This window comes from Brachypodium distachyon, chromosome 3, assembly GCF_000005505.3.
Source record: "Brachypodium distachyon strain Bd21 chromosome 3, Brachypodium_distachyon_v3.0, whole genome shotgun sequence".
Classification (NCBI taxonomy): domain Eukaryota; kingdom Viridiplantae; phylum Streptophyta; class Magnoliopsida; order Poales; family Poaceae; genus Brachypodium; species Brachypodium distachyon.
Genome location: NC_016133.3, coordinates 38,503,496 through 38,516,323, shown reverse-complemented (window position 1 = coordinate 38,516,323; position 12,828 = coordinate 38,503,496). Strand labels below are relative to the sequence as shown.

Sequence of the window (12,828 nt, the reverse complement as noted above, 5' to 3'; positions counted from 1 at the left end):
GGGCATTGGGCAGAATCAACACGAACATCATGCTCTGATCTGTACAGATGATGGGCATTGTGCAGAATCAACACAAACATCATGCTCTGATTTGACAGTGCATTTATTAGCGTTACTTCAGAAAATGGGAAAAGAAATAACTGGCTACCATTAGAGAGAGAATATGCTCCCACGAAAGCTCAATGAGTGGCAGGAATTCCAAGCAAAGCATAAGAAAGTACAGTTGCCCACAGCCTTGCCTCATTACTGAACACTAAACACAACATTGAACAAGTTAAATTTCAAATAGACTACGGTACATTACCCAAGTCACCAATTGCTACATGAATTGTATATTTGGCCTCTCAGCCTTATCACAGATCTGGAAGATATCGCATCATAAGTTTCAAAGATAGCACAGCAAAGACATGCCACAGATTTTATGGGTCCAGCTTCACATGGCCTTGACCAGATAACCAAGATGTTGATAAAACATGACAGAACATCCAAGGTTACAGAGGACTACAGATAAATCACCAGGCTGCTTGATTCATTTTAGAAGAATGGAGCCACGGTGAGTTCAGTTTATAGGGGAAGTTTGACCTGGGTGGTAAAGATTTTTTATGCTAGTTGGTGCAAAAGATGGGAGCTAGTCCATCTGAATGTGACTAGTCATCCTGCTCCACCTTCAGATGCTGCAGCTTCGTGTCCAGACCATCCTCCCCATTCTCAACCTGACCATCGCCATCACTCCCATCCTCTTCCTCATCATCATATTCCTGCTCCCCATCAGGTTCATTTTCATCCAATGGGCCAAGCACTTCCAGCGAGTTCTTACCGCCCTTCAGAATTGCCTTGACCTCATCAATCCCTTCATCAGATATGAAATTCCCATTGATATTCAGCTGCATAAAACCTGGTTTGTTTGTGATTGCTTGAGCAAAGCACCGAGCTCCAGCCCTCTGGAACATATTTGTGCTCACATCAAGCTCCTTCAGATCTGCGTGGCCTCCCTCCAATGATTGAGCAATGACCACTGCACCAGCATCCTTCAGTTCATTCTCAGCCAGGGTCAGCTTCTTGAGGGATTGCATTGCTTTCAGGCATGCTGCTATATCTTGGGTTGCTTCAGCCGTTATTTCATTTCCGGCCATTTCAAGGATCTCCAACTGAGGTGCTGACAGCTTGAGGACATTCACAATTGCTACTGTACCCTCGTTCTCAAGATTGAGGTCACTGAGGTACAGCTCAACGAGATCATGAAGCTTTGGAAGCGTTTTGCTGAGAGCTACCCCAGCCTCAACACCGAATAAGTTATCCCTGATGTCAAGTTTCTTCAGATGAGTACAGGTCCCTAGCGCCTCAGCCAATGCCACCCCGCCATCAGAACCTATCCTTGTCGCTGAGCACCTAAAACTCTCCAGATTTGGGGAACGCTTAACCATCTCAGCAATTGACATTGCTCCTTCATCTCCAGTCATATTGTTGTGGAAGTGAAGAACCTTCAGCTTCTCAGTCGAAGGAATAAGCTCAGATAGAGCTTTTGCAGCTTCCTCTGATATACCATCATTCATCACATATAGTTCTTCCAGGTTGCCCTGTGATTCCAGGAGCTCTTTGAATGCCCTGACACCCTTCTCGCCTAAAGCATTATCAGAGATATTCAGGTATCTCAGTACGGATCCCTCTAATGCTCTGGAGAATATGCGCATCACATCAAGAGCTTCATCCTCAGGCCTTCCAGCAACAAAATCTGAGATATCTACCTCCGTGAGCTGCGTCTTTATAGATTCAAGAATTGGCCCAGCAACATTGGCAGCACCAATACCAAAGCTCCTGTTGCTGAAGCAGATCCTTTTGTATGAGTTTCCTGGTTTTGTTAGGGGACTCAGTAGCTCCTTTGCTTCTTCTGCTTCAATAAAGGCACGTTTGCCACCTGATATATCAAACACAGTATCAGCAGGCTCAGGAGGTGTATCAATAACAGGTGCTTCTGGTTCCACGGTTGTCTTTGGGCCTCTTTTCAGGACATCCAGCATCAGCTTACTAGTTTCTTTTGCATATAGCTGGACTGCAGAACTCCCATCACCATCAGGCTCCTTCTTGAAATGCTCATCTGCAGAAGCAAAGCACATATCTTCAATCCTTTTAGCATTCTCGTGGGCCTCTTCTTTGCCCAGAAGGCCATACTTGCGAGAAAAGATTGACTCATTGGACAGGTTCTTGGTCATCCTCTCCACTAGCATCAAACGAGTGCTTTCACTTGGTGGCCATAGTTTGATGGAGAATGTCCGGGGCTGGAAATCTTGAGCTATTGAATCCATGTGGTGATGTGGCACTTCACACAACAACCCTGCTGATAAATCAGGGAGCACTGGCATGATTCTAATTGCAGAAGATGAGGCAAGAGCCAATAATATAATATGTGAGTCAACAATGAAATTAATGGAACAATTTGAGAGCCTTTCCCTGAGGTACCAAACATTATACCAACAAAGACACAACTAAACACCAAGTTGGACAAAACAAACTAATGTACTGTAACAATGTCACCAATTTGTAGAAAACAAAAGCAATTTGCTCAAATGGTTAGTTTAGAATCCAAAAATCTCATTCAGGAAACAAATAATTTAATTCAACACAGCAGAACAGTGGGAGAGTTCAACCCAACACAAAGAATTATGTGCCATGATGTTATGCTATCATCAAGGGTTCCTATTATAATGCTTGACTAGCTAAAACTAGAGCACAACTGCCGTCTCATTGGCATATATTACTTCTGAGCTCAGTCCACGATAAGCTACTATTAGATAAACCCTGAGGAGCAGCCTGGAACAAGATGGCTCTCCGTCCCCCTGCACCGCCTCCCCAGGCGTGCGCCCGCACTCCCCAGACATGCGCCCACCAGCCCCACACCACCACACCAGCGACCAGACCACCCAACCAAGGTGCTTCGCTTTGGACGCCTTAGCCAACCACCCAACTGAGACTCTCCTTGTAATCAGTGAAATCAACAGCTCTCTTTTTGGGTTTCAAAAAAAGGGACAAACCCTGAGATCTAGATCAATCAAGGTTTAAATCACTGCAGGCCATCAGCACCCATAGTAGTGCATTTGCTTCAGCTTCTCTATTTACAATGATAGATTAACGATTTAACAATATATCAATTTAAATGGCTCAAACATAACTCAGAGTCTCAGACCTTTCATCGTATCTCAAATCATAGTCCAGCAAAAATCCGAATCTTAAGCTAAACCAAACGTGTCCAATCTCCAACCCCAACAACGTTTCAGTTGAATTAACTAACTAACTCCAGTTTGCAAGGGATAAAACTTACGTCTCCGGATAGTAATTTTCCAGTTTTCACCGCTAACCCTTTGCTCCATGGCAGCGCATTAGGAAAACAGAAAAAACGCAGAAGAACAAAAATCACAGATCTGAGAAGCGATGTCAGGAGCCCATCGATCTAAGCCAGACCAGGACGGATTTGCAGGCAAACACGAGACAGGGATCAGATGTCGGCTTCTTACCTTGGATCGCGACGGCGACACCGTCTGCTTAAGGGCGACAGCCGCGGCGTCGTCTAGTGCCTGGAGACGTCGGCTTCCACCGGAGACGTCGACTGGAGGAAGCACTAAGGAGAGGGAGGAGAGGGCTCGCAAGGAATATGGCAGGAGGAGGAGGCGCGCGCGAGGGCGGAAGCAGAGGGGAAAGGGGATGGGCGGGTGGAACGAGAAGGAGCGGCGGCCGGCGGAGTTGCGGGCGTAGCGTGGGTTTCTGTAGTGGGGGGAGGGTTCGTCTAGACTAGGGTTTCAGTTCAAGCCGCCCTTGGCAGGTTGCTTGCTCCGTGGCCGTCCGATTGGAGAATCTGCGGACTGGGCGTGCTCGGGTGGGGTTATAACCGTTCAATTGGAATGGATCGAGGAGTTGTGAGCGCGCCGGCTTCCTCACGCGGATCCAGATTTCGAAATTTAAATCTCTAGCATGTGGCGCCTCTTGAGATCTGCTCCACTTCGTGAAATGAAATCTTGGACGGCACCAGAGAACGGACGATCTCCATTCGAACGCACGATGTCGGAGTTTCTGCGTTTCCTGGCAAAAAAAAAAGAGAAACCCAAACGGTTGCTTTTTTTAAGGCCCAAACGGTTGCTTTTCGAGTTTTGGTGACTATCTGCGGGCGGCCCAAATTGTGGAGCCGGCCCAAAATGCTACTACTACTCTTCTGGGCCTTGGAGTCAAACTGCGGGAGCACCGCCGCTTTAAGCCAACCCGCATACCGCCGCTTTAAGCCCACCCACTTTGCCGCGAGCTAAAACAATAATCGGGCCTGTTCCTCGCGCCGCGCGATTTGCGGGAGGAGGCCAACGAGCAGCTCTCGGGTCGCCGTCGCGCGATTTTGCCCTCTGCGGCTCTACCCGACCACGGGACACATCGGGAAGCTGCTAAACTTTTGGTGCCCACGGCGGCTTTGGTTCAATTCCCACCCGGCCGGGCATGTGCATGTAGAGCTAGCACCCCCAGCTATACTCGATTAGCACGAACAAGCTGACTCTGGCATGCAGAGCTGCGAGATGGCACGCAGAAGCATCTATTGAGGTGCACGGACCAAATTGTGCGCCGGTCGGTCGGTCGGTCGGTCGGGCCGGTCTCGGATCCAACAGCGCAACAATTAACGGACGTACGGACGTGCCGTGCCTAGCGAGATCTCATCGAACCAATATATCCCCTGTCTGCTTGCTGCCGTGGCAGAGGCAACCACCAGACCTCCTCCGGCTTCTCTGCGCGACGCAACCTGACAAACCTGCCGCTGTTTCCAGGATAACGACCCCGAGCTAGCCTCCAAAGCACAAAAGCATAAAAACGAGGCTTCCTTCTGAGGCTGGTAACAGTAGGGAGCAACGTTAGTAATTTATGTGTGGTGTCATGCATTGTGTCATTAATTGTCTTGTACACTTATTTTGTCTTGATTTGTATAATGTTACGGTAACATATCTAGTTACCACCTCTCTATCTTTCTTCATTTTATTGCTATGACATGTCATCAATGTCTAGTTGGCATTTATGTTACTACCAAGATGCACTCTGAGTAGCCTAATTAACCAACCACACGTACACACACACGACACAGCTCTCGCTTAGTTAATTAAGCCAAAATGTTCTCGTATTGCTAATGGAGACAAGAATAGGAGAAGCTACGTGGCTGCTTCAAGCTTGGCACCTTCAATCACGGATGAGTTCACGGTCCCGCGAGTCACGGCCGGACGGCCCTGTGTGCCAGTGGCCACCCGTGCGTCCACGTGCCTCTCACAGATGCCTCGTCACCAGACAAAGCTGAAAGCGTTGATCTGCCTGGATCAGCTCAGCTGATGGCTATCGCTACTTGTCGCTTCTACGTCAGCGGGGCGTAGGCACGGACGCACGCACGCGCGCGTGGGCCATCCAACTGTCCAATAATGGGTCGGCCGTGGGAGTGGGACTTGTCTAGTGGGTAGCCCATTCAGCCTGGGGCCCAAGGATATAACCTTGAGTGACTCGATTCCATGCATGACAAATAATAATCTGCAAGACGATAAATAACACTCCCTCCCTCACATACTGTGTCGTGTTGGTGTCATGACAGATGTCATATGATGGCTTAACTTGGGATCGATGGACGAAAAAGGATCCGAAGGGAGGACGCGAAGGAAAACACGCACAAAACACACAAGCACACACAGATTTACTTAGGTTCGGAGCCCTCTAGTCGAGATAAGACTCCTACTCCTACTTTATTGTATTAGCCGAGATAGGCAAGCTCTACAATAGCGCTCTTTGAGATGTATTCTTGAGAAAGAAGAAGAAGAGAAAAACCCTAAATGCCTAAATGCTCTCCTCCTCAGTGTCCTCTCCTCTTACAGAGGGGTAAGGTTTTATTTATAGGCCGCCCATGTCACACTGACATGTGGGCCAAGTCTAACGTCATCTTCCTTGGGACCCGTCAGGCACGCGGCTTGGTTCCCTCCAGGCAGTACCGTAGGGAACAAGACAACTTTATTTTTCCCTACTAGTCTGTAACGGGTATAGCTATCCTCTGCCGGCTTCTGTCATAGATTCTCTTTCGGTGATTTTTTAGCGTGGTCACCTGAAATCGGTACGCAGGTGCTGACTGCTTTTCTGAGACGATGATGGCGCCGCTTTACTTTGCACCACATGATCAGGATAAGACCGTTGAGAGATCTCGGCTATTGCCGAGATCAAAGTGCTCGTCCTTATCTTGCAAACTCATAAGACAAGATAACCATGCCGGCATACGTCCGGGATGTCGGCTTAGCGTTAGTTTAATTTTACGATGCCGGCATAGGTAGCTATGTCGGCTTTGTCTTCGTCATCTCGGCTAGGGTTGTGTCGCTATGACCCTACGCGGGGTCACCCCCCCGACACATACTTAGTGATTTTTCTATTCCATGTATCTAGACGTTTTTTTAAGCATAGATACATCCATATTTGGACAAATTTGAGTCACTTAATAGACGGAGGGAGTATTTCTTCCGAATCAAAGTAATGTCGTATTGTTTACTCGAAATGAACGAACATGCGTATGCATGTATCTAGATTAAATCCGATCAAAGTTGTGACAACTAATTGGGATCCGAGGTAGAAATATATGTTGTTTATCATAACAAAGTATGTTTAAGGATAAAGATCCTCAAAAGAATCTCTTTTCTGAAATGGCACTCAGAAAGAAAAGGGAAAGTTTAGGGCAATACTGACCGAAAAATTCTTAGGTTGGAGTCACTTTTGTTTGTGCCCTTATTAATTAAACTGCAATCGTACAAAAAAGAGTAATACAATTGACTGGATTTTTCTTATGTCAGTAAGTTTTTTGCCCGCCGTTTAAGTGCAATGCAAGCAGTTGCACATTTTTTGGCAAAAAAAAAGAAAAAAAAGAAAACAAGACTAAGAAGCAAACACACTTTAGTTGTGTGCATCAATCAATGCAGAGGCCAAACGTTATTCTTCTATAAAAGAACACAGCAAAGTAAGAAACTAAAAAATAACAAGAAAATATCAATGAAACGAGAACCGTAAACTTTTCGAGTGACCGGAACTTTTAAAAAGGTGTCTACGTTTTAGCAATTTAGAAGGAAACATGGATACAATGGTAAGTGCATAAATGTAGACCTACCAACACAAAAGTTTGCCTGTGTAATCACGGGTAATTAACCATACAAGAAATAGAATCACACGTCGAGATGTCGATAATATTATTAACTATGCCATAGCATTATTTGTGCATATGCGGGCTGTATCAGATCGATCGATAACCATGCCAACTTGTCTACGGACCATATCCTGATCGAGTTCTAGAAGATAGCAAAACATGTGCATTCATGGGTAATTACAGAGAGTGTGTGCTGTTTAACATACAGCGATCTGATCTGGTCAACTCTTCTCTCTAGCACACCTTAATAACGCAGATCACACACGCTATTATTGGCTTAATTGATCATCGTTAATTAGTCGCTGACTCGTAGATTTCTTTTTCCTTTTTGCGGTGGCTAGTGGCTAGCCGACTCATAAAAAATATCCAGCTTGCAAAGTTGCAAACCTTTGCCATCTAGAAGGGATATGGCTTAGCTTTCTATCGTATCACAATACCAACGAATTCATATAAATTGTCAGCATAAAAAAGTAAGACTAAAATGATTAATTATGTTTGGAACTTTAAATGCACAGGTATTTTAAAAACTTAAAAATAGTAATGTGTATAAGTAAAAAAAAAAGGAAACAGAGCGAGCAGGACTTAACTGGGACATGTCAAAACACTTTGGCCGATAAGGCCGGCCATGTCACATGCATGGCCGGATGGCCCTCTCGTTCAGCATACCACTGGCGCTGAATCTTGGTTTATTGTTAAACGCTGCTCCTGTCAAGTCGAGCTACTGTTCGCGGGAAACAGAGCGAGCGCAAATAGTCTGCACACGCAACGTGTAGCACCAACACCCAAACTGATACTGTACTATACTAAAATTAAGGGACTGAGTAAGCTAATTAAGTACTCTGTCAATACAATTTGACTTGCTTCACCTCACATGCGCCGATCCGCGCCCTTTATATGTCCTCCTGCCGCCTCCTGTGGCCTGACTGTCCTCACTAGCTACGCGCGAACCTGCTTCTCTTCTAGGAGGGAAAAGGCTGCTCTGCTGTGCCAGGCGAGTGAACTAGAATTAAGCTTTGGGATCCCGCTCGAATCGAGCGATCATGGGCAACGCCGTGGGCGGGATGAAGCGGCGGAAGACGGCGCGTGTGATGACGGTGGACGGGACGACGTACAAGTACCGGCCGCCCGCGGCCGCGTGCGCCGCGCTGCGCGAGCACCCGGGCCACCAGCTCCTGGAGTCGGAGGACGTCAGGCGGCTCGGCGTGCGCGCCCGGCCGCTCGACGCCGACGCGCCGCTCAAGCCCGGCAAGCTCTACTTCCTCGTCGCCCTGCCCCGCCTGGCCGCCCGCGCCCGCGCGCCGCAGCGGACGTGGTCCGGCGCGCTCCTCGGTGGCTCCGGCTCGTGCGCCGGGGAGCGGCTCGAGCGGCTCATGCTGTCGTCCTCCTCGCGCCGGTCGGCGTCCGACGTTGCCGCGGCCGTGGCATCCCCAATGTGGCGCCGGTCGGCGTCTGACGTGGCCGCGGCCGTGGCATCCCCGCTGTCGGCGTCCGTGGAGGCCGCGGCGGACGGGGCCGTGCGGCTGAGGATGCGGCTGCCCAAGGCGGAGGTGGCGAGGCTGCTGGAGGAGAGCAAGGACGCGGACGAGGCGGCCGAGAGGATCATGCGGCTCTGCGTCGACAGGGACCAGTACTGCTACCGCTCCGCGCCGGCCACGCCCTTGCTGCCGCTGCCCATGCCGATGCCGATGCCGATGCCGTTGCCGTTGCCGTTGCCGGCGCTGGCCTCGTCCGACAAGAGCAAGAAGCACGCCGCTGACGGGGGGAACAAGAAAGAGGTAACAAAACCTGTCCTTCGCTCCCTGCAACCGCAAGCCATTAATTCAAATTCATTGCTCTGTTCCGGTACCGCCAAATCACAAATCAGGTCGCAAAGTTTGTTCGACAGTACGTGAATGCCATGCTCCATGCATCATCCCATACACCTGCAATTCCATTTGGGGTAGCCTCACAGAAAGACTGTCGATCGTGCTAGTTAGTGGCCATGGCAAGCAGGAACGCAATTAGCACCATGAGATCGATGGAAGTGCCCTCCTGTCCTGTCCTGTCCATGTCCATGAACGAATCGATCCGTTGACTTCTCCACGACACGCCACTATCCCCACTTGCCAGAGAAATCGAGCACACCTCCACGTGCATGGTTGGGCTGGTGGACTGCAACCTGCAAGTGACGGTAGCTTTCCATTCCGAGCTTAACAGTAATCAGATGTTAGAAGAAAAGAACAGAGCAGGAAATTAAAGAGGAAACGCATTGGTGGTAGTAGCCTAGAGCAGTTGGGTTGGTGTGGCCATGCAGGATTGCAGGTGGTGAAGTAGACAGGTTACTGCTGCTGCTGTACTGCAGTGGGACTACCAGTATAATGAGGCCTTGTGTATATAGTTGTCCGATTGTTGAGTACGTAATGCTGGTCGTCTCATCGATCCCCAACCTCCAAAATTTAAGCGGAACAAAGCGACAGGGGTCCATTTCAGCAGGATATATATGGCCATTGAAGCGCAGGTGAGCGAGTAGTTCGTCGATCCGTCGTCTGGGCAGGTGGGGCGTCCGTGTTGTCCGGCCGCCCGGCTGAATTAAGCCCGTGTGACTGAACCGTAGAATTCGTGACATAATCAAGCCTCCTTCTCTGCTGCCTGTCCATGTCCTGCATGGCTCTGTTTGACTGTTAGCTACGTTTCCAAATCAATTTTCCTTTTTCTTTTCTGTTATTAGATGTACTGGGACGAACTTCTTTTAGCTGTACTAACAGTCAAACCCTTTCAAAAATTAGTAAAGAAGATTCCTATAGAATACATATGGATCGAGCTTCTTCACCGGTTAAGTGGCTAGTTATAAAAGTTCGATGTAGATTAGCTTGGTTTGATTTAGATAGTTAAGGCTCGGAGACTCTCAGAAGGTGAATTACAAGCAACTACTGTACGTCATAGACAGTACGTACTGCTATCCCCATGCTCGTGGTTAGATTCTGAAATGTGGCCATTAAACCAGGCTAACCACTATATAATTACGCACGATAATCGATCGATCTAGCTAGCCATGGCTCGTGCCAAATTCTAAATGTAGCTTTAATTTGCAAGCGTGGACTTGATGCACTAGCTGATAGCCTGATACTCCGAAGCTAGCTTATACGGTTCGTAAAGCCGGTACAGCATCCCGTCGACGTATATAAACTAATTTAAGCGTTTGCTAATTAATTTTTCATGGTGCAGTTGACTAAGTATTAGTATAACGTGAACAGATCTTGGATCGGTTCTCTCGTGCTTCTCAAGAGTTGATTTTCTGCATCGTTTATATTACTACAAGTTTCTGAATAATCTGATTCAACTTAATCATGTCGCTGAAAACCTACCAAACAATATACCAAACTAAGCAAAAAGAAACGAAAAATCTCATAAATAAATGATAAGTCAACCAGCACCATCCCATCTAAATATCAATTCTTCAGTTTCTTACGCATGAATCCTCTAGCGGGCATGAGAGTATCCTCACATCACATGTTCGTATCTGTGTCACAAACCCTTTTGGGCATCATTTGATTCGGTTAACCGGATATCTCGGCCGGTGGTGATCCTCTTTTGTAACGAGATCAACCGCGTGGCATTGTTTGGTGCGTCCGGACAATCATAGATAGCCTCACGATCGGAAGGTAGCTTTTGTTTCAAGCAAAACCGTGCATCAAAAAGGCTGCCGCGCGACCACAAAGCCATGCCTCCATTTGTACCACCACTAACTGCCTAGCTATAGGCATATACAATAAAGCAGATCTATAAAGTCAAAACACCAGAAAACGCTTTCCTATTGCAACCGCACCGCACCGGCCTCTCCTGTTCATTTTCTTGATTCTCCACCGTCTATGACTCTATGTTGTACTGTATCATGTATGTAAGAGATAATTGCATAACGCTGTGTCAAATGAGAGAGAGGGAGGGAGGGAGAAACTTTACTTGGTCTGATCTGAATCGTGCTGAACTGTTTTTTTTTTATCTGAATTTTTCAGAAGAGGGCGAGGTTCGAGGCCGTGCCGGACGAGATCATCTGGTTCTAATCCATGGAGATCATTGCAGTTTTGCCGGTCCCTGCCTTTCCTCCAGTAATACTCCGTTTCGTCGTCTCTGAAGTGAAGAACACCACCACAGGCACGCAAGCATTCTCTTCTTCGTCCTGCGATGGTCTCGGCTGGGAACACGAGAAGCTGCGTGTGAAATCGGGAAATGGCTTCCTGTCTCCCTGGCATCCAACTGCTTGGTGCATCACCTCTCAGGATCGTTGGTGTGTTTGTGTGATGAACTGATGATGATGTGATCGCAGACTGCTTATTGTGGTGTACATATTGATATTGGTCCTCTTTTTCAGTTTCCTCGCGTGCTCACGTTGTAGCTTTCATATGGATCTTTGAGTTTCTGACCAAGCGTAATGAGAGAGATGTTTATGTTGAAAGAAAAGATGGGAAACGCAGAGGAACTCAGAAGCCTGTTCGCCCAACGAAAATTCCTTTTTCTTTTTTTGAGCGGACCCAACGAAAATTCCAAGATGGTAGTCGAAAGCTTCGCTCTTTTTTCCTTTTCTTTTCAGAGAGGGACTTGGGCTGCCTGCGGGTCGGCGAATCCGGTAAGCCCTAGAGGCAAACCAACAGTTTCTATCTTGGGCTTTATTTATGGTTAACTTTATCTTGGGCTGGGTTTCTACTTTGGTCCATGTAGAATAACCAGTAAGTATAAGGCCATCCGCTACCCAGAAGAAATTAGCTCTTACCGCCCGGCCCAACTGCATTCCGCGAATTTCCCCAGGATGTGCTTTCGGCCTTTCGCTGTTCCCAGGGATGAACTGCTCAAAAAAAAAGAAAAATCTGCCATATGTCGTTCGGCGACGCCTTCGCGAGAAGAAAGACGAATTTCGAAACGGACTCATAGAATGAAGACTAGGCTTTTCCGGCTGCTCCCATGGGCCATGGCCAGCGGAGAGAGGCCGCGCTGATTCCACCAACCATATTTTACCCTCAAATGTATTTCTGTAGCTGTATAGCCTCTTGAAATTCAAAACCGGTTATTTAGATCTCTGAATTCCGTAATACCATTTAAATTACATCCCTTAGTGGTTTTGGGGCCGACGTGGCACATTTGGGGCATTTTTAAAGGCTGAGTAGGCAAAATTGGTTCTTGTTTGACCGATGACATGGTGCAGCAGGATCTCCATCGTCGTGAGGTCGGTTAATGTCTTGACCCCGACGACGCACATCCTGACCGTGGCCACCGCGAACCGGCGCTCCCAGAGCACACTCACCCGTGCGTGGGTTCTCCAGTCCCATCCCCACCGGCGCCATGAGCGCCACATCGGAGTCGGACAACACCTCACGCCCAGCCCGTTCTCGTAGTACCGCGCATGCTCATCAGGGCCCTAAAATCCTCCATCACTTGGACTCCCCGCTCCTGTTGCAGTGCGCCCGCAAAGACCTCGCGAGCTCCGGGTACATGTCCATGGCGGATGCCGGCTCGGAAGCGTTGCGCGCGGTGAGGCGGGCGGAGAAGGAGGAGCAGCGTCCGCGACCCCCGCCCCATTCCTCCTCAGAATTTTGGCCGGCGGCGACCGAACCCCGCGTGCCGCTGCTTGCCCCCAGGAGATCTGCGCCGCCGTCGAGCGCGAAGCCGTCCTCGCC

General features: G+C 48.4%; 2 protein-coding genes across 3 annotated transcripts; one reads left to right on the top strand and one right to left on the bottom strand.

Moving 5' to 3' along the window:
- Positions 1-164: 164 nt before the first annotated feature.
- Positions 165-3,827, bottom strand: LOC100822881 (RAN GTPase-activating protein 2). 2 transcript variants are annotated; one of them, XM_010236841.3, is made up of 2 exons: positions 3,510-3,827; positions 165-2,335 (listed from the first exon to the last, which is right to left on the bottom strand). In XM_010236841.3, the coding sequence occupies exon 2, from the start codon at positions 2,301-2,303 to the stop codon at positions 648-650; it is 1,656 nt and encodes a 551-aa protein (XP_010235143.1). In that variant the 5' UTR covers positions 2,304-2,335; positions 3,510-3,827; the 3' UTR covers positions 165-647. The 2 variants fall into 2 exon arrangements, with proteins under 2 accessions (XP_010235143.1, XP_003574505.1); XM_003574457.4 differs by having other exon boundaries at positions 165-2,332.
- A 4,078-nt stretch (positions 3,828-7,905) lies between these two features.
- Positions 7,906-11,617, top strand: LOC100832782 (uncharacterized protein At1g66480). The gene is made up of 2 exons (XM_003572169.4): positions 7,906-8,955; positions 11,173-11,617. Exons 1-2 carry the CDS (start codon positions 8,221-8,223, stop codon positions 11,218-11,220), a joined length of 783 nt encoding a protein of 260 aa, XP_003572217.1. The 5' UTR covers positions 7,906-8,220; the 3' UTR covers positions 11,221-11,617.
- Positions 11,618-12,828: the final 1,211 nt, after the last annotated feature.